We start from the raw sequence: 21,332 nt of genomic DNA, 5'->3' as shown, positions 1-21,332 counted from the left end.
AAATGACTTGCAGTCAAACTATTCGCTGGGTATTTTCGAAATGGAATCCTGGTATGTGCCCCTCTACCCCCACCTCCAAATTTCTTATCAATTTGTCATTGAGTGTCTAACTTTGTTTCTGCTTTTCAAGACGATATTGCTTTTGCATATTCACGCTCCTGTCATGTTGATCCCAGCGACGTGGCCAACCTCCTTCGGGCCTGTTGTGGTGCTGGCCCATTAAAAGAAGTGCATGTTAACACTTTGCCTGGGGGAGCTCTTGGGCAAGCCTGGAGAGAGCAATTCAAGATCCAGCATGTAACGAGACACTTGGCGTTGCTCAAGGAGCCTGCAAAGTTGCAAACTCGCCAGAGCCTCAATGAAACCTCATCCCAAAGTTTCCTTGCTCAAAGCTCTGATCAGGTCGCTTCATTCGCTGCTCGTAAACTCACATTAGACTTGTTTTTGCCTAAAATGACCGCTCTCCAGGATATGTGTACCCTCTGGAGCAAAAAGGTCGCAGATGGTGGCTTGTTGATTCATCCTGAAATGGTTCACAGCTTGTTTTCCACATGCATAACCTTGGCCTTGATGCTTCCTTTGCTAAAGGAGATCAAAGACCCCGATATCTCGACTCTAGAGGGATCTCTGAAAGCACTGACTGACGCATCATTCAAGGCAGTCACGAGAGTTGTTGACAACAGCTCGTTCTTTTCCGCTTTAATTCGAGCTATTCGACCACATTTGCCAACACTTACAGCAGAGGGTCTCAGAAGTCTCAGATATGACCAACCTGAGCTTTTGGATTTAATTCGAAAGTTGAATGAAGCTGTTCATCAAAGATATGCAAACATGAGAAATGAAATGTCGCATGACTTTATGGATCTTGACGATGACTTTGAGTCACAAAAGGGGGGCTTAATATCCCAACTTGAAGAAGTTATCGCGCCGCGCCTCATAGAAGAAGTTGGCTTTCGCTCCTATTCTTTCCAGCTTGAGACTGAGGTTCGTCTTCAAATTATCAAATTTGCGTGCCATAGCCGCGAGACACTGAAAGAGCTTCCCACTTCTTTCACAGATTACCTTATTGCTATGCCGGATAGCAACATTCTAGCCTGCCGTGATGCATTGATAGAACTTTTCCAATCTCAAATCAGGTTTAGAGATTCTGGTATTATTGAAATTGTAGAAAAGGTCGGCAGTATCATGTCCCAGAGCTCTTATGACTGCTGCGAGGTAGCGCTCACAACATGCATCGACACCATTAACGGACTCTTGCCGGTATGGAAGTCAGATAAATCGGATCTTGCGGCCATGGTGGGTGACATGTACTTTCATATTGTCAAAAATGGCTTGAAGATGAACATGCTATCCTCTAGTGCCCAGATAAGCCTAGCAAAACTATTGCTCAGACTAATCGAGGAGATGCCAGACTATGCTGACCGGCTCAGCTTGGCATCTTGTCAGTCAACCCTTTTGCACATTCAGCAGAAAGGCGATATGGCAGTCAAGTTTTACATTGGGCAGAGGCTTCCCGAGATGGTTGGATTTTTTGTTCTCAAATCTCATGATGATATTTTCAATAGTGTGATGGAAACTCTTCCGACATCTGCAGATTTCATCGAAGGCATTGCATATCGACTCTACGTTCTGTCTGAACTTGCCTGCCACTGGTCCACACTTTTGAGGAGGTGCATATATCACATATTCGAGACGCCTGGAATGATACCAAATTCAGCAAACTACGCCAAAAGGGGACTTGAAAAGGTTTCTCAAGCACTCAATCTCACGTCACCCCAGGATCTCTTTGGACTCTTTGCCCCACAAATTCTGTATACCTGGTTTCCAGTGAATAATGTCGATGATATGCCATTCTCAATCTTTGGGTTCAATAGCTTATACGACTTGCTCATGGCATGCCGGGAAGAAGCATCAGGCATTCTAATAATGCGTGGCGAGGAGGCGACGTTTGAAGAGTTTGCCGCTAGAGTCAACATGACACCGAAACAGCTTATCCTAGAACACTTTGCGAAAATTATTGCATACAGCGTTGCAAATGGCATTGCCAAACAGAGATCCCGAGTCAACAGAGACAGCAATGCTTCCGATTCTGGCGTCTATGACGGGCCTAAAACCAAGAGTAAAGGCGAGCTGTATTTACGAAAGGTTCTTGGAGACCAGACGTTCCTTGTCAGCGTCTACTCTGGTTTCGCAGATGCGGTTAGCATCCTGATGGATATATTTGACCAAGAGGACCCTGTTGAGGTATCTTTCGTGAGTGGCTTGGAGTATGCCGCTAATATCATGGCCCAGATCAAAGCTTATTCACACTCTTCAGTATTAATACCACCAAACCAGCAACCTTTGTTCAAGGGCAAACACCTTGTACGCCAGCTCAACCATCTTTGCACCCTAACACCCAAGTACGACGTATTTACAATGTGGACGCCGCCTCTAGTTGTCTACGTAGCTCGGCGTTTGATCAACACTATTTACCCTGCTCTTGGATCTTTTCATGCTTGTTCAGTACTGAGAAAGTTGCGAGTATTGGTATGTCTCTGTGGAGATGTTGCGTTGCAGTACCACCCCCTTGAGATGCTGCTCTTCTCCCTGCGGCCGTTCATGACTGATCCTGAATGTGCGGATGATGCCATGGGCCTTGCTCAGTATCTCCTAGTTAAGGGTATCGAATACCTTAAATCAGTGCCTTCATTTCTTGCCGGCTTTGGCCTCTCTACTTTGGCATCTTTGCGGGTGTTTCTGGAGTCAAGTCAATTCAGCACTACTGACAAATACCAGTTCCACGAGACATTGAAGAAAACTCAGGCTTTCCATTCTTGGCTCAGTACATATCTAACTAGCTATCTTGACCTGGGCGAATTTGCTGAAGAGGCACAAAAGGGGGCCTTTCAAATCATCACACAGTCTGCAGCACGCATTTGTTCATCTGGGAATGCAGAGAAAGGGACACACGAAAGTAACCTGCTTCTAGAAATCCTCAGGGATGAGCAGAGGCAGAGGCAAGTCCTCAGCGAGTCGGCCCGTAATTTGGCTTTAGGTCTCCTCGGCGGAAATTTTAAGCTGCCTGAATCCAGTGCTGTGGACATCATCTCAACTGATGATGATGCTGTCAAATTTGCGGCTGTAGTTTGCAAAACATGCAAAACGTCTTCGATGAGCAAAAGCAAAGAGTATCTGAGCTGGGCGGGGCAAGTAGCTGGGCGCTCATTTGCAGCTTCTGGCACTGTCCCAAAGATCTTTCTTTATGAGTCCCGCCTACCCGAGTACGAAAAGGTATCGCCAGACTTTGTAGGCTCCGACAAAGCGCTTCTCGTCCTGCTCCAGGAACTTTCTAGCAGTGAAGTCTCTTTTACTGCCGGCCTTGCTGAGGGAGCTATTAGGCGCATTGTATCTGATGCCGGGTCAACTGCAGATGATACTCTTTCCAAAGTCTGTGAGGAAGCACTTAGCAAGAGCCTATATTGGTCATCGCATTGGAAAGAGTACTATGCGCCCAGCTCAGAAACCCCAGAAGTGAATCCTAAGCTTGATCCCCTCGCTTTCTCAGCTGAAGCTATTGAAAGAGCTAATTGGATACAGAGAATGGCGCTCAACCTTTGCCTATGTGCTGCTGATAAGGTGGTTATCTCTGCAGTCGCCCCTGTCGTCAAGAATGTGCGCGGCTTCGCAGAACAGGCCTTTCCCTTCATCTTACATTTAACTCTGCTATCTCAGTATGACACTGGGCAGGTTATTAAAAAGACCTTTTCAGATGCCATCAGAATTTGGTTCAACAGCCCTGTTTCAAAAGAGTCTCGAGACAACATCAGTCTAATTTTAAATGCCATTCTCTACCTTCGCACTCAGCAGCCCCCAAATGGAGTGTCTATGGTTGATCGTATGCAGTGGCTTGACGTTGACCCCAACATTGCGGCCCAAATGGCAGTTGAGTGCGGCATGCACAAGTCCGCTCTAATGTTTCTAGAGGGGACGACTTTGAAAAGCGTTTCTACATCACGCAGCTCATCCTCTTTTGCGGTTCCCCAACCACAAGATGCGCCATCTCAGGAGCTCCTTTTAAGCATATTTGAAAATATCGATGACCCAGATGCTTACTACGGCATCTCGCAAGCATCCAGTCTTTCCAGTGCTCTCGCACGTATGGAATACGAAGGGGACGGTGCGAAAAGTCTGGCACTAAGAGGTGCGCAATATGATAGCCATCTTCGCAAAAGAGACCCTTTGGCATCCCAAGATGGCCAAGCTCTTGTGGCGGTTTTAGGTAGCCTCGGACTGTCCGGAGTTGCAAGCTCTATCTTGCAAAATCAGAGCAATAATGTGGCTTCCAAAGAATCATTGGATAGCACATTTCAGATTGCTCGACGGCTGGAGCAGTGGAATCTGCCTGTTCCTGTTGCTTCCACAAGCTCAAGTGCAACCATTTACAAAGTCTTTCAGGGTTTGTACCAGGCGACAGAGGTCGACATAGCGAGGAGCTACATACAAGATGGCTTCTCCGAGACCATGAGCCTGGTTGCATCGAAAGAAAATAATTCCGCAACAACACTGAGAGAACACCTAAGATCCTTGGCAGTTTTAACTGAGCTTGATGATGTGCTAAGTATGACACGCAGCACCGATTTATCAAGTTTGCCATCCGATTTTTACAGGCGTAAAACTTGGATGCGTAGTGGAAGGTTGGTTTATATTTCCCTTCTCCTGGCTACAATACTAACGATCAATTCTCTTTGCAGATACGATGACGTCAGTAATATCCTGTCATGCCGCCAAACTACTTTTGGACTCCTTAGCCAACTCCCGCTTCTCCGCAATATTGTCAATATATCTGCCAGTGATGCACGCAAATTTGAGGTGCATAGCCTTTTATTATCATCCGAGATCTACCGCTTCCACAAGGCGAAACAGGAGTCACTCAATCTTTCAACCTCTCTTTCAGCTCTTGCAAGCCCTTGCAATAAACTCGGCCTGAATATTGATGCTGCAATTAAAGTTGAAGTTGCTAATTCTCTATGGGATCATGACGAAATGCTCTCATCTATCGGGATCTTGCAGACTCTTTCCCGTGATAGTAACTCGCTCAAAACCCAGAGCATTCCTATTAGTCTTGCAGACGTTCTTTCTCGGCTGGGTCACCAAGTCTCTGTAGCAAGGCTCGAAAATCCTGACGAAATTCAGAAAAACTATCTAGAGCCGGCGCTCAGGGAGCTAAAGGGACGCTCTGAAGGCAAAGATGCCGGCAAAGTCTTCCACCAGTTTGCCATTTTCTGCGATGAACAGCTGCAGAATCCAGATATGCTAGAAGATCTAGAGCGCCTCAAGGAACTGGAAAAGGGCAAAGCGGAAGAAGTAGAACAGTTTGAAATGCTGATTGCTAGCACCCGCGATGCTAATTCAAAGAGGCGCTACCAAGCACATCAAGGCCGCGCCCGTCGTTTCCACATGCTCGACAAGATGGAGCTTCAACGTCTTGAAGACGCTCGAACTGAGTTTCTACGCCTTGGAGTTGAAAACTATCTCCTATCGCTTATTGCGTCCGACGAACACAACAATGATGCACTTCGCTTTGCAGCTCTGTGGCTCGAAAGATCCGATGACGACAGCATCAATGCAGCAGCTTTCAAGCATTTAAGCAAAGTTCCAACCCGCAAATTTGCCACACTCATGAACCAGCTATCTTCGCGCCTTCAGGACTTGTCAAATACCTTCCAGGAGCTTCTCACTGACTTGGTCAAGCGAATTTGCATCGAGCATCCGTATCATGGCATGTATCATATTTGGTCAGGCACTAAATCACGGGCCAACAAGCGTGATAGTGTTGCTGTTAGCAGAATCACAGCCACTCATCAAGTCGCCAAGTATATTGAAACTCATCCTAGCATGGCCAGTGTATGGCAAGCCATTGACCGAACAAGCCAGAGCTACGACCTGTTTGCAGCAGAGCCTACAGACAAGCACAAAACAGGCGCCAAGATTGCGTTGAAGAGCAGTAAGACTAGCCTCAGACTTATACAAAGCCTCAACAAATATCGCATCCCGCCGCCAACAATGCATCTCGAAGTAAGAGCCGACAGGAACTATAGCCAAGTGCCCTTGGTCGAATTTCTGGAGCCATACATGCGAATTGCTGGTGGAAACAGCGCTCCTAAGGTTATTACAGCAATCGGTACAGATGGGAAGCGTTACAAACAACTAGTCAAAGGCGGCAACGACGATTTGCGTCAAGATGCCATCATGGAGCAAGTCTTTGCTGCAGTTTCATCGCTACTAAAACGCCATCGCGCGACTCAACAGCGCAATCTCAGCATCCGCACTTACAAAGTCCTCCCCCTAACACCCACCTCGGGTATCATCGAATTTGTTGCCAACACCATTCCACTCCACGACTTTTTAATGCCTGCCCATCAACGCTATTATCCTAGCGACTACAAAAGCAACCATTGCCGCAAAGAAATCTCTCTTGTAGACAGTAAATCTGTTGATGTTCGCGTCAAGGTTTTCCGCAAAATCACCGCCAATTTTCGTCCAGTGATGCGCTTCTTCTTCATGGAACATTTCATGGACCCAGATGACTGGTTTGCACGGCGCCTTGCCTATACACGTACTACTGCTGCTATCTCGATCGTGGGCCATATCCTTGGTTTGGGCGATCGCCATGGCCATAATATTCTCCTTGACACTGCCACTGGCGAAGTCGTGCACATTGACCTTGGCGTTGCCTTTGAGCTCGGACGAGTGCTTCCCATCCCCGAAGTTGTGCCATTTCGCATGACACGGGATATCGTCGACGGAATGGGCATTACCAAAACCGAAGGTGTGTTCAGACGCAGCTGTGAATTCACACTCGATGCATTACGCGAAGAGACATATAGCATCATGACAATCCTCGATGTGCTCCGTTACGACCCATTGTACTCATGGAGCATGTCGCCTGTCCGCATGGCAAAGCTCCAGGATGCCAAGAAAGAAGAGGTTGACAAGGATGCCGCAGATATCGGAGCTGATGGACGCCGCAAAAATGGACTAGTAAGCGAGGCCAGCGAGGCTGATAGAGCGTTGGCTATCGTACGCAAGAAGCTGTCCAAGACCCTGAGTGTCACTGCCACAGTCAATGATCTTATCAACCAAGCAACTGACGACCGGAATCTAGCCGTCCTTTTCGCTGGATGGGGTGCATATGCTTAAGGGGAACATTCGCACCACAAATCTAACCCTATTTATAATGTATAACCCTATATTTAACACATTATCTTCAAAAGCAAGATGAAAACGGCAGGCATAGCATCAAGTTCAATACATGGTAGTTACCCCCAGCTGCATCAAAAGAAAATTTCACCTCCACTCTTCTTGGTTTTAGCTTTACTTGTCCTCTCTAAGAAGCTTCATTAACGATAAATCCTTTCATAAAGCACTGATCTTCACATTCTCCCTTGCATTTCGCTTCTCCAAGCTGCTGTGACCTGCTATGCAGCCTGATTATTGTTTTCTTCTTCCATTGGGCTACAAGTTAGCTAAACCCTAAATTTTGCACCTCCAAAAAGACGCCCGTCCACAAGACTCCTCAAGCGATGGGCTTTTGAATGCTGCAGGCTCTGCGAATAGTCAGAATCTCAAATTAACACAACACACGAACTTAACTCATACACCGATACATCTACACATAATCTTGGCTTGAATCAAGGAAGTCTTACTATCATATTAGGCGCTCTACTTTTCTTTGTCGTTGGCCTACGGTCCTTTTGTCTTGCCTCAAACAGCTTCGTTTGCCTTATTCCTTTATTGCGTTGGAGAGCGGGAAAGAAAATAATCACGAGCCCCAAGATTATTTGCTTCTTGATATTTTGCAAATAGACCGAATCTCCTGCTTTTCTCTATACCCCACAGCCAGCCTAACTGACATCCGCATTTGTACCATTCGTGCACGACGAGACGAGACGAGACGATACGAATCGAACGGAAACCATCATTACCAACTACAAGCACGCTCGATCTCAAGTCAAAAGCCGGTATTCTCCTTATCGAGCGATCAATTCCAGCTTTGTATCAAAATTTGCACCCACTGGCACTGCCTTCACTGCGGCATCCTACATACAACCTTTCACATTTCTCACTTCTATTATCATGGCGACCCAACGCCAGTCCTACCAGCCGCTAAGTGGAGCAAAAAAGCTTGTCATCAAGAACCGCCGCCAACCTCCAACCGAAGCAGACCAAAAGGTCAGAGAATATTTTGACAAGACATGGGTAGACCTAAGTGCGGCAATTGATGCCCTACTGCATGGAAAGCCTCTCAGAACTCCCCTCGACCCACTATATCGCGGTGTTGAGGCCATCTGCCGTCATGGCCAGGCAGACCAACTGTGCAAACGACTTTCTGAACGTACTTACGACCACCTCAGATCAAAAGTGTACCCCGTCCTATTCAAAGGAAACTCGGACCTGCCGGAGCTAGAGACTCTAAACCTGGTAGTTTTAAATTGGAATATTTGGATGGACCGGACGGTAAGCCTAAACTAAAGTAGAAACGGGATACTACATCACTGTTACAACATGTTCGCGGTTATATCTGACTACTTGATTTAACTAATACTGTCTATAGAGGCTAGTCCGAAGTATATTTAGCTATTTGGATAGAACCTATCTTCAGCAGTCAAAAAACTTGCTGCAGCTTAACGATCTCATGACCTCACAATTTTGTCGCATTTTGTTCCCATCCGGCAGATCATCATCTGGTCCGAACGTTCTACTTGGGACAGCGATTGTTCAAGGTGTTTGTAAACTAACCGACTACCATCGCTGGGATAATGGCAAGTTTAACCCTATTCTATACAAGGACAGCATCTCCATGCTGCACCAGCTGGGTGTGTACACCAAGATATTTGAACGGAAATTCCTGGATCATTCTTCGGCTTACTTCGCACAAGTCGCTAAAGAAAATGCCGTTATGCCTTTGGTTGACTATATTGCGGCCTGCAACCGGCTGTTAACACAGGAGACTGAGAGATGTGATGTATATGGACTTGACCATGCAACCCGCTTTCGCCTCTCTGATAGGGTGTACCAATATCTATTGCGAGAGCCGTTGGATCGACTTATGGATTGTACTTCTATGGGAGAGCTGTTTGACACAGTCGACATAGAAACACTTAAGATACTGTATACGCTAATGGTTGGTGCCCAGTCGGAGCCTGGTCCCAGTATGCTCCAGGAGTTAGAGAAGCCGTGGCGCCATTACATTATAGAGACAGGCGGAAAGATTATGCGCGATTCAGAAAGTGGAGATGATAACAAAGCAAGCACAGTCTCGCGACTATTGATTCTACGCAGATCCCTGTACCGTATAGTCAACTGCTCATTTGGTTCGAATGAAGTATTGAGACATGCCCTTCGAGACTCTTTTGCGGTCTTTATCAACGACGCGGCCAATACGGCTCATCTCAGTGAAGGCGCCTCGAATGTCGGAGAGTTTATAGCACGGTACATGGATATGTTGCTGCGGGGAGGCGTCAAAGCTATTCCTCCTATGCTGCTAAATGAAGCAACAAATGACGATAAAGATGAATTCATGGGTGCCGGCGATGACGACTCGCAGCTTGACTACCAGCTGAATCAGGCGCTGCAAGTATTCCGCTTGATTAATGGCAAGGATGCCTTTGAGGCGTTCTACAAGCGCGACTTGGCTCGTCGTCTGCTCATGGATCGAAGCATCAGCTACGATGCCGAACGGAACATGCTGGCACGTCTTCGCAGCGAGTGCGGTGTGAACTTCACTCAAAACCTAGAGAACATGTTCAAGGACAAGGAGATGAACAAGGAGACAATGGATCACTTTAAGGCCTGGTGTGAGGAGACCAAGTTAAAGCCCAAGATCGACTTGCAAGTTCTAGTGCTTTCTGCCGCTGCTTGGCCAACATACCCCGATATCCAACCCACGATTCCGCTGCACATGGCGCAGGCACTAGGAATATTTGAGACTTACTACATGAGAAATCATGCGGGCCGCCTGTTAACATGGAAGCATTCGCTTGCCAACTGTGTGGTCAAGGCTTGCTTCCCCAAGGGAATCAAGGAGCTCAACGTCAGCTTGGCTCAGGCTACTATTCTGCTGCTCTTCAATGATGTGCCCGACGGCCAAGATGGCTTTATCACATACTCCAGGATTGCGGAGGAATCAAAACTCGACGGGGCTGAACTCAAACGCACCCTGCAGTCACTGGCCTGCGGCAAGTTGCGTGTGCTAACAAAACACCCCAAGGGCCGTGAGGTCGAGGTGACCGACACTTTCACGATAAACAGCGGCTTCAGTGACCCCAAGTTCAAGATCAAGATCAACCAAATCCAATTACGCGAGACGGTCCGGGAAAACAAGAAAATACATGAACGCATTGTGATAGATCGCCAATTGGAGACACAGGCGGCCATTGTGCGCATTATGAAGAGCCGCAAGCGCATTTCGCACTCAGTGCTGGTAGCTGAGGTTATCAACATGATGCGATCGCGAGGAGAGGTAGACCCAGCAGGAATAAAGAAGCAGATTGAGTCGTAAGTTATTTTTCTTTACTTTTGCGCTTGCATCTCGAGTCTCGAGACTAGATCCAAGATTTGCTAACTCTGACATGCGTCCTAACAATGCAGACTTCTTGACAAGGACTATCTAGAGCGTGACGGCAACGAATACGAGTACATTGCCTGATTCTTTTTCTCACCATACCATCAGTAAATGAGGGTAGGAGAGAGTACGTGATTATTTTGGACGGTAAACAGCACTATCATGAATATGGAGAAAAAATATTAAATTCTAATAAAAAATTATAAAAAAAAAAAAGATTAAAACGTGTGCCTATAGGGCAAAATAAAACAGGTCTACAAATGTATTTCGTATGTACAGGGTCTATTTGTAACAGGACAATATAAGGCATATGCAACCAACCTACCACGAGAGTCTATTTCGAAAACACGTGATGTCTTCTCGGCTACTCTTTCTTCCACTCCTATTGTTTAATGTCCCCCTGAATCAGTAGCGCCTGCATCGGGATCATGTAAGTTAGGGAAGAAGAAAGCTGCGACGGCAATCGACAAATATAGCGTCACACACAAAAAGCCCTCGAGATAGTTACTCTTCTGATCTCTCAGAAAACCGCCGACCGTAATGATGGCTAGCAGTAGCATGGCCATATCAAACACGACAAACGTCAGGTCCATCTTCTTCTGCTGGCACCATGCGACAATGACGGCCAGCGGCCCGTTAAATAGAGCCGTCTGGATGGTGGCACCAAGCACATGGGACAAAGCCAGGTTCATTTGGTTGTCCCAGGCCTCGTTGATAGCACCCAAATGCTCAGCAAACTTCTCAACAAGTGGGACCATGATAAGGCCCATAAAAGGGTCAGAGATGTTGTGGCGAGCAACAATTGGTTCAATTTCATTGACGAGCGAAATGGCAATGAGGGTGACAAGGGCCAGGGAACTAGAGAGATTGCAGTTAGCATACAAGGCTAACTAATTGGCCATGCCTCAGTAATAACTTACATAGATAGCGCTACAACCGCCTCCGTCAGCGTTAGCCGCGGTTTGCGTTTGTCGACGTGATAATCCTCGTTAAGCTTCTCATCGTCTTGGAAAATGGCATCGAAAATTCCGTGGTGTGTGCGAGCCTGGAAATATGCGTAAACCGTGTACGCGAGCATAAGGAAAAGCGAAACAGCGCGAGACGTTTCCAGCGTGCGCCGTTCGAGATCCTCAGATTCAATGTCACCACCGCTAAGCGAGTGGATGAAGATACTAGGCACAGAGAGCGAGACACCGCTGTTGCAAGAATGGACAGGGGGGGTTAGCTGATGGACGGACTGCTGGCTGGTTGGGGGTACAATATAACTTACGCTGTTAGGAGCAGACCACTGCCGACTTCACTAACGACGTCACTGAAGCCCTGCTCCTCGCGACGGATACCTCCTGCAATAAAACACATGCCCAGACACAGCAGCATGGTTGCCAGAATAGAGCCAAGCAACGCAGCCTTGATGACGGCGAATTTATCATTGTGCAACAAGACCATGAATAGGATAATCTCGACAACCGAGCCAAACGTGACCTCGATCAGGACACCAAACACATGAGGTAGCTTGCGGGCGATTTCCGTTCCGGCGAAACCAACAGTGTTGGCGCAAGGAATCATGGCAATGTACGACAGGGCAAAGATGAGGAGGTGGTCATTAGGAAGCGAGTCTGCGGATAAGGATTGGGATTCGTTTAGCTACATGTCCAAGGGCAGCCAGCGAGGACCACGGCGACGGCAAGGGGTGCGGGTGCAGGAACTTACATTTGATGGCTAGAGCCACAGGCACAATCGGCCAGAGAAAATTGCATAGCATCGATGCTCTACTAGTCGACTGCATGACAATAAGGAAGAACTTTCCGGGATGGAAGCCCCGACGGCCACTCTGGCCGGCTTTCCGGATCCAGCTTTCAGGTTCTGCGGACATTGTAGACTGAGGGATAGACTGATGCTGGGCAAGTCCGGGCTGTGATGAGCGCGACGTCTCACGGGCGACGTTGTAAACGGCCTTCCGGCGTGGCAGATTCTGTGGTGCTCTAGTGCTTTGGAGGCCTGTGCTGGTGGGCCGTGCAGATTGTGGGCGATGGTGGAGTGGCTGCGGCAGATCGTGCGCAACGTAATGGTCATTTACACGTGGGGCAGAAGCTGTGCGCTCAATATCACTGTTGTTGGCAGTGGGAATTGGCTGCGGGTGCTGTGCGTACTGGTGGTGGTGTTCGGCCGAGGAGCCTCGAGACGAATGCTGGCGCGACGTAGAGCGACGGCCACGGTCACGGCTGTTGCTCCGTCTCCGCGAGGAAGGGGGAAACTGGCTATTGGGGTTGGCCGAGGGCACGTAGTGGTTGTTGTCCTCGTCCTGGACAGCGGGGGGCTGATGGTAGTAGTGCGGTGAAGTAGCGTGGCCAGAGGCGAGCGGGATACGAGGACTAAGATCTTCTGGAGACGAGGCTTCGCTATAGCGGGCGTGAGAACGGGAATGTGAGCGGGAGCGTGACATGGCGACGAGAAGGGAGGAAGAGGAGGAGGAAGCAGAGGGAAAGGAAATGAGGACTTGGCTTGGAAAGCTGCTGCCCTGCTGATTGGCGCTCAATCAAGACACGAAGGGCGTACAAAACATACAAGCACAGAGAAGGAGGGGGAGACGAGAAAGCCACAAGCTCAGGATAGACACAAACAAGAAGTTACAAGGCACACACACGGACGACTCGAGCTGGAAAATGGGAGCTGGACCTGCAAGCTGGAGGAAGCTAGAGAGGAGTAGTAGCCGTAGCAGCAGCTGTAGTAGTAGCTGTGGAAGGGAAGGAGGAAAAAGCAAGAAGCAATTGGCCAAGACCAAGACAAGAGTATGGAGTATGCCAGGAGGGGGGAAGGGAGAGCTTGCAAGCACTATATAAAGGCCGAAGTCAAGGCCATGCCATAGATGAAGCCAGAGAGCCAGGCCGAGAGGGCTCCAAGGGACGACAAAATTCCCTTTTTTTTTTTTTTTTTTTTTTTTTTTAAAGTTATGGATTTAACAGCAATTATTCATTTAAGCTTTAGGGCCAAAGGCTTGGCCTAGTTTGTGAGTGGCAAATGGAAGCAGCCTAGCCATTCGAGGTTAATTAGATAAAAGCCCCCTGGCTGGCCGTATTTTTACTTTATCTATTTTATGTCGTAGCGCTGGCGGGCACTTGTGGAGCTTTGGCCCGCCTTTGTTTCTTCAAGACAAAATCCTTTTTTTTTTTTCCCTTTTTTTTCCTTTTTTTCCTATTCGTAACTTCCTCTTTTCTCAAGAAGCCAAGAAAGAAGTTCCTTTTAGTTGTTGCTCCCTGGTGTTATTGCCGTTGCAGTTGCCTTTTTTTTACCCTGGGCTGTAAATTCTGGGGGCTGTTTCTGCTCCTCCCCCTGCTGCGATTAGTTGTTGCCAGCGGATGTGTTTCTTTCCCGGTGCGTGTTTTAGTGTGTGATGCTCCTTCCCTAGCAATTACTATGTTGCCGCCAAGGCTTCTTGCTGACAACTGACATTCAAAAAACAATAACAAACGGCAGTCGGCAATAAGGCCTCCCTCTCATGCAAGACCTACGACCACATCTACATCATGAATATGGGTGTTTAGATTAGGTACATCTAGGCATATCAATACATGCAACAGTGCTTGTCTCTTCTCCCCCTTCCCCCCCCCCCCCCCCAAAATGCTTGTCTATCATCTTCTGCATATTCTGGTCTGCCTACGTGCGCATAAGAACGCCCAATTATACAGCGACGGTGGAAACCTGCCTTCCTAGTAGACACCCGCATAAACTTCGTGTTTTTTTCTGTTTCCACCCCTCCTCTCCTCCTCTTTACGGCCTTTCACTTGTAATCTTCATTTCCTTGTGGCTGCTGGCCCTTGTCCTTGTTACATCTCGGCCACATTTCTATCCGCTTTGTCTCGCCTTCGTCTCTGGCACCTCTGTTTCGCTCCCCCCCCCCATCGCCTTCGTCTTCCCCCTCCCCTCCCCTTTACCCTTTTCCTAGCTTCTAGACTCGCTGGTCTCGCTTCCCTAGCTCTAACTCGTGATACCCCAAATTAGGCGGCCCCGAAAATGCAACAAGAACAAAGTCCTCTTGGCTCCTTTTTCTTATTCATAGCACAGCATATCATTGCCTCTCCCGATCCCTTAACCCCCCCCTCTATCCTTATCTGTCTCCATCTGGCTCTTTCCTATTCCCTCCTGTTTGGCTTTTGCCTCGACCGCATTCCTGTGGCTGTCCGCCCCTCCAAACTCAAAACAGCTCAAAGTTCCGCCCGCCTTTTCTTATCTCCGGCCCGCCTATTTCCGCTCCGTAAACTCCAGCAACATGCCTCCTACCCCCTCAAACCTTAATCCGAGCCTCAATTCTCTCTAATTTTTCCGTTCTTGTCACTTCTCCATCTCCCATCTACTGCCGCCTACCTTGTTTTCACGTACTCCACCTTGGCAATGCGTTCCTTGGCATTGTACTCCTTGACCGTATATGCTTGGCCTTGATGGAGATAAACTGCCCCCGCAAACAGCGCAAAAGTCGCTCGCGATAACTCCATCTCCTCTAGCACCACAAATCTACCATTGGTCAGATCGACCACTGAGACCATATCTTCTTCAATCGCCCGGATTGACACGCGTTTCGCTGGATACGGCCAAAATACTTGCCGCGGGTGGAACTTTCCCCGAACTTTACCATCTTCGGCCAACGGACATGGACGGGGGCGTGGACAGCCACAGGCCTTGTCCTCCTTATCCTCCCAATCTTTATTCCCATTGCTATCCCAATCTCCATCCACAGGGGAGGATGATGCCAAAACAACGGGAAGATCTTTCCCAAAATAGACAATGTCCCCTGCAATGTCCACAGGCTCCTCGAACGCAGCACAGTTCAGATGGCCCTCGAAAATTTCCCTGTTGCCCAAATCGCTCCATAGCTCGGCTGTCACCGGCATCTGCAGCTCTGCTGCGTTTTCCATATAGTGCTGGTCTTCTGCTGTGCGATCACCCACTAGAATGGCCAGTGCATCCATCCCACTATGTGCACGGCGCCCTGCACGTCCAAACTGCTGCCTGAGATTTGCCAAGCTGTGTGGAAAGCCCCAGCTAATAACACAGTCTAATGAGCCCATATCGACGCCAAGCTCTAGTGCCGATGTCGCGATAATGCCGCGGAGTCGACCAGAAAACATGTCGGCCTCAATACGCCGTCGATCCTGCACCATATAGCCCCCACGATAACCCATGACCAGTGCCATACACTCCGCCCGCCCAAGATTCATAAGCTCATTCTGGACGGCATTAAGGAGCTGTTCGCATTGGCTACGCATCTTGCAAAACACAAGCAGGCGTACCCCTCGCAAGAGAAGTGCACAGAATACCCGAGCCACTTCGCCCAAGACATGGGAGGGGTCTTCAGCCCCAGCAGCTGCAAGAGCTGGACTTGCAGTGTTCCAGAGAAGATGGTGCCGCAGCGGTTCTGGAGAGCCGTCTTGCGATACCAAGGTTACATCGCAAAGGCCAAAAATACGCTGAAAATGCTGCACTGGATTAGAAACAGTGGCTGAACAAGAGATAAACTTGACGCTAGTATTGCCGTGCAGGGCGCATATTCGTCGTAAGCGGCGCATAATAAAGGCCATATGTGCGCCCATTTGCCCGTCGTAGTAGTGCAACTCGTCCACTGTACTCGCATAGAAAAGGTCAGCCATGGTTAGTTACAGGCCTAATTATGGCTGTGTTTTTTCTTTCGTCTTGACTATCCGTCCCGGGTAAAAAAAAAACCCCCACCCTCCAATAGTTATGCACGCAGATACCACACAACTCACCAACTACGTAGCGCAAGTGCTTCAACACGTGACCCCAGCTTTGATGCTGTGGCAAGATGGAGACATGCAGCATATCGGGGTTCGTAAAGATGACGTTGGCATTCTCGCGGATGTCATCGCGTACATGACGTGCCGTATCACCATCAAAGGTGTCAACCACTGTATGCTCCAGGCCTGCCATGAAGCTTAGCGTCTGAGCCAGACTTTTGCGTTGGTCTTGCGCCAAGGCCTTCGTAGGGAATATATAAAACGCCCGTGTCTCAAGGTCTTTTTCCAGGTCGTACAGAACTGGCAGCTGATAGATTAGGGATTTTCCGGAACTAGTCGAGGTTGAGACTACCACATTGTGGCCTGAGTGTAGAGCGTTCAGTGCCTGGGCCTGGTGAGAATAAAACTGCGTGATGCCCCGCGCGTTATAGATAGCATCAACTAGGGTTTGGCTAAGCAGGAACTCCAAGTCTCCGTACTCGGGTTCTTTGGGCATTGTCGTAAAGTGACCGTCCGGCATAATCTGATCAAGGTACCATGAGCTAGCCTTGAGCTCTCTGATTATTTCGGCAAAGGAATTGCGATCTGTCGGGATTTTAGCGGGTATGGTATCCTGGTACTCGCTTTTTGGCTTCAAAGTCGCTGGTTCTGGTGGCCTAGGGATGTAATTCCGACTCTCTCTTTGTAAAGCTTCTACCGGGTCGTCGCCCTGGCGAGTGTGTTTGTCAATGAAAATACTGACTGCCTTTGTGAATAACTCATTCCTCCGGCTGATGAGCTTTGCCAGGTGCTTATGGTTCATCGTCCCCGGCTTTCCGTCGTCTTTGAGCCGCCGTTGGGGCCTCGCAGCTGAAGACGACGACGAGCCACTAACAGCCTCGTGATCTATTGTCATTTCCGACTTTTCCTTTGCTGGCGTATCAACAAATTCAAAGTAGAGAACATAGGTTGCCTCGCCCGGTGCTAAAACCGGCTTTCGGTCCAGATAATCTTTGTCGGCACCATCCGCCCGAATCCACCGCCCACGGCTCGCATTCTCCGCGGCACCCAGCCTTGCGACAAATGGATCCAGGTCTAATGGTCGCAGCATCGTCTCGTTGACATATTCAAACTGGAAGCGCTCCGGCTGGATAGCCACAACTTGTGCGACTTCCGCAATCGTGATTGGCCGGCGCAGGTTTGCTTCAACAGTGCTCTTGATAATATCAAATGTAGTCGGCATGTGCTTGCGAGCACTGCAAAAGGTAAATATTGTGTTAAGAGCGCGGTGAAGCTTTTCCACTTCCTTGAAGAGTTCTGGCCATTCGACATCACCTTGTCCACAACTAGAGCCCGGAGTTGTTGGTTCCTTAGAACATTGCGCCTGCTTTTTGGTGGGTCGCTTACGGTGCTTAGTATCACTAGACTTTCTCTTTTTATCACAAGTTGTAGATGGCTCATCCATGGTGAGTTTGCTAAGTCTTTGAAAGCGATGTGACGGAACGTAGAATAATGTAAATTTATGAGGTCATTGGTTCCAGACGTGTTCACCACGTCTGTCGCGATTCTGGATGTGGAGTTGACACGTAGTCAGGTGATATACTTAGGGTTGATAGGGTTGGGACATTGCACAATGACCTTGTGTCACCCTGTGCAAATATGAGATGAAACAGGGATAGCGCGAGAATAATTCTACTACAAGGGCGATAAGATAGGATCCAGCCAAGCAACGCCCCCGGCCCCACTGGAGCGATAAGAAGTGACTTGAAATTAGTATGCTAAGACGATACATTTTCCTGTACCTTGGTATTGCTGAGTGCTCCAGCTCATTAAGCCCCAGACTGGGCTTAGCTAGCGCTAGCTCATTGATGGGGATTCCGCAGAGTGTTGTAAGTAGCTAGGCACTTACGTATCCGTACTGAAGTGAATATTAAGAAAACTAAATAACTTGGTGCACGGTGGATAAGTATTGACACACCCACATATAGTGTGCAGGTACCTACTTGCTCTGCAGCTGAAATTCACCTCAGCCCTCCTTCCCTTTCTTGCTAGCACAAACGAAGCCAACACCAAAAAAAGCCATTTTACCGCTTACCGAATCTCGTGATAGCCCCGACCTTCTTCCAACGTCAGCCTCGCCTTAATTGTTACATTAGTACCTCGAGCCCACCGTCAAACTTTCATCGCTAGCGACCCTAAAGCGTTAAACTCTTGCTCTTGCTCTCTTTCTTCGCCCCCCCCCCCCCCAATCGCGAGTTATAGTCTGCGCCAATACAACTTCACCTCGCCGTTGAGCCTGGAATCCCAGTGTTTCGAGCTTTTATAGGGGCCGCTCCCTCCTTATGCCCAGCTTCTATCAATGTCTGGGCGTAAGTTAGGCGGAGGCCGCATTTTGGGTAACGGCCGCGCTCTCGGTCCGCCACTTCCTCCTTCTCCCTCGCCTGCTGCATCTTTGGCTGCCACATCCCCAAGCCCCTCGATATCCAATGGCGGCGGTGTAGCCATACGTCGGTCGGCAGCATCGGCAGCTGCACTTGCTGGCTTCGATGCAATGTCCGAGAGCTCCTTTTCAGCATCCTCACCCACGCCTTCGGCCTTGTTGGCAGATAACTCGCATGATCTTCTGGCCAACATTAGTGTTGGTGAGGCATCTTCCCAAACAAAGACGGATTCTATGTTGGTGTGTCCAATATGCAACGAGGAAATGGTACGTCGACTGTCGGTATATTGTCTACACTGTCTGCCAAGGGGGCCGCTGACTTGTAATCTAACCCATTTTCTTTTTATAGCTCACCTTGCTCCAACTAAACCGGTATGACACCCTCTATCCGACCCTCCCTTGATAGAGATGAGACGGTCCAGGTCTATTGTACATACTACGAACACTGTATGCATGTACTAACAGTCGCTTCCCATAGCCATATTGATGATGAACACCAAGAGCTTCCAGCCGTTGCTCAGGACGAAGTGCGCACCTGGTTCGATAAACAGGTCTCTAAAGCCAAGCGTTTCCAGCCTCTCTCACTAATCAACCAAAAGCTTCGTGGCCTTGATGTCTTTGAATCTAATGAATCCGCCCCTCCTTCCACCGCTGGCCCCGTCATCAAATTTCCAGAGACCACTGCTGAGCCCGATGAGATGATAAGTCGTAGCCATTGGCAGCGCCAGACAAGCAACGACTACTGCACGGATCCTACATGTGAGCAACGTCTCGGCCCACTGAATGCGCCAGTAAACTGCCGCAAATGTGGCCGTCTATTCTGCGAGGCCCACACGATGTACCAAATGAAACTGTCAAGATCAGCTGTCCATGAGCCTGTACGGGGAGTATGGGCACGTGTATGCGAGACGTGTTACAAGTCCCGCGAAGGCTATAACGACCACCATGGTGCCCTCATAGATCATACCGATCTTTTTGTTTCCATACGCACCAAACGAACAGAGCGGCAAAACCTTGATGTTACGCGTCTTGAAAAGCGACTTACTAAACTCACCAGGCTACTAGCGGCTCCACCAGAGGAACAACAGCCTGCTGCCTTTGTTGGTTCAGCAGGGATTCTAACGCAGAAGAACCAGCGCAAAAACTTGGAACAGTCTATAGTGACATGGGAAGACGATGCAGCTGTAGCTAGATGTCCATTTTGCCAGCAAGAGTTTGGATCGTGGACCTTTCGTAGGCATCACTGTCGCATGTGCGGCAAGGTGGTTTGCGCTGACGCCCAGACGAGTTGTTCATCCGAAATAGGGCTGAACGTAGAAAGCCGTACGTTACCCACGAACACCTGTTGTCACTCATTTGCTAACTACTAATAATCCAGCCCTAGAAGCCTCAGAAAAGCCTGGACAGGCCAATATCCCCGTCGATATACGCATGTGTCGCGACTGTATCCACACACTTTTTTCTAAGCGCGACTTTATTGCCTCTATAGCACACCAGCCCCCAGATCAACGGGCTTACGATACTCTAAAGCAATTTGAACGCGGCATACGCCAGTTAATTCCACGATTTCAAAAGAGCCTTGTTGCTCTACAGACTGACAACCCGTCCTCATTGCAGGTCGCTACGTTGCCCTCCCATGCTCAGATAAAAGAAGCAGGCAAGATACGACGACGCTTGATTGATAGCTTCACCAAGTATGATGCCGCAGCACGCAGACTGCGAGACTTGCGGACTGAATCTGCAACACAACTACGCTTGCAGAAGGCTATATATGCGGCAGCCTCGGCGTTTTTGCACACACACATGCTCACGTTGAAATCCGTGCCCAATATTCTCCGCCACAGCTCGTCCAAAAGCCAGCCTGGTACTCCCTCAAGTAAAAACCACCTCTCCCACCCACACCATCACCATCATCGTGGCCGGTCAAACTCAGGACTTTCTCCATTGCGCCATGCCGAGGCCTCGGAAACAGCTAGTCAGGCTTCGGAAACTAGCACAGCTATGTCAATGTTGGAAATAGAGGAACGGCAAGTGCGCGAGAAGCTGATTGTCCTCGAGGAGCAGCGCTTTATGGTGCAGCAGATGATTGACTCGGCGCATGGTGGACGACGGTTCGAGGAGGTCAGTGCTCTGACAAGGAATGTCGAGGAGCTGGATGCCGAGATTGCGCATGCGAAAGCACGTGTGGGCAATGTTGAGGAGCGATGGCACGGCCTGTATGCCATGGGTGAGGCTTAGGGGAACGGGAGCTTTTTTTTCTTGGAACCCATCTCCTCTTTCCAATATCGGAGCTTGGATTGGCCTTGTATATTTTTCTTTTTGGGTTGTAAGCCTTATTTTTGTGTTTTCTTTTACAGTGGCGGGCATGGTTCCGAGAGGCTATCTGACTACTTGCTTTTTCTTCTCTGGTTCCTTTTTTTTTTCTTCCTTTTGTTTTGCATGGCGTTTGGCACTTGTTGATCTTGTTCGGAAGTTCTCAATAGCGGGCCTTTGTCTTTGTCTTGGTTTGTTATTTCTTTTTTTCATACTTTTATTATTTATTATTTTGATTTGCTCTACA

General features: G+C 48.7%; 5 protein-coding genes across 5 annotated transcripts; 3 read left to right on the top strand and 2 right to left on the bottom strand.

Moving 5' to 3' along the window:
- Window positions 1–40: 40 nt before the first annotated feature.
- HOO65_060133 (Serine/threonine-protein kinase tel1) lies at window positions 41–7,182 on the top strand (the record flags this gene model as incomplete). Its single annotated transcript, XM_071003577.1, has 3 exons — window positions 41–51; window positions 177–4,676; window positions 4,734–7,182. The coding sequence occupies 3 exons, from the start codon at window positions 41–43 to the stop codon at window positions 7,180–7,182; spliced, it is 6,960 nt and encodes a 2,319-aa protein (XP_070857483.1).
- A 936-nt stretch (window positions 7,183–8,118) lies between these two features.
- On the top strand, window positions 8,119–10,690 carry HOO65_060132 (Cullin-domain-containing protein; the record flags this gene model as incomplete). The annotated part of the gene is made up of 3 exons (XM_071003695.1): window positions 8,119–8,499; window positions 8,666–10,539; window positions 10,633–10,690. The coding sequence occupies 3 exons, from the start codon at window positions 8,119–8,121 to the stop codon at window positions 10,688–10,690; spliced, it is 2,313 nt and encodes a 770-aa protein (XP_070857482.1).
- Window positions 10,691–10,995: 305 nt separating this feature from the next.
- On the bottom strand, window positions 10,996–13,049 carry HOO65_060131 (Vacuolar cation/proton exchanger 2; the record flags this gene model as incomplete). The annotated part of the gene is made up of 4 exons (XM_071003763.1): window positions 10,996–11,464; window positions 11,527–11,778; window positions 11,877–12,222; window positions 12,317–13,049. 4 exons carry the CDS (start codon window positions 13,047–13,049, stop codon window positions 10,996–10,998), a joined length of 1,800 nt encoding a protein of 599 aa, XP_070857481.1.
- A 1,915-nt stretch (window positions 13,050–14,964) lies between these two features.
- Window positions 14,965–17,797, bottom strand: HOO65_060130 (ATP-dependent helicase hrq1; the record flags this gene model as incomplete). The annotated part of the gene is made up of 2 exons (XM_071003674.1): window positions 14,965–16,220; window positions 16,366–17,797. 2 exons carry the CDS (start codon window positions 17,795–17,797, stop codon window positions 14,965–14,967), a joined length of 2,688 nt encoding a protein of 895 aa, XP_070857480.1.
- An 894-nt stretch (window positions 17,798–18,691) lies between these two features.
- HOO65_060129 (VAC1 protein) lies at window positions 18,692–21,010 on the top strand (the record flags this gene model as incomplete). The annotated part of the gene is made up of 3 exons (XM_071003726.1): window positions 18,692–18,974; window positions 19,238–20,095; window positions 20,151–21,010. The coding sequence occupies 3 exons, from the start codon at window positions 18,692–18,694 to the stop codon at window positions 21,008–21,010; spliced, it is 2,001 nt and encodes a 666-aa protein (XP_070857479.1).
- Window positions 21,011–21,332: the final 322 nt, after the last annotated feature.

Source organism: Ceratocystis lukuohia (genome assembly GCF_044167205.1).
Source record: "Ceratocystis lukuohia strain C4212 chromosome Unknown Supercontig6_pilon, whole genome shotgun sequence".
Classification (NCBI taxonomy): Eukaryota; Fungi; Ascomycota; class Sordariomycetes; order Microascales; family Ceratocystidaceae; genus Ceratocystis; species Ceratocystis lukuohia.
Note: the sequence above shows the minus strand (reverse complement) of the source record. Positions and strands in the feature narration are given on the sequence as shown.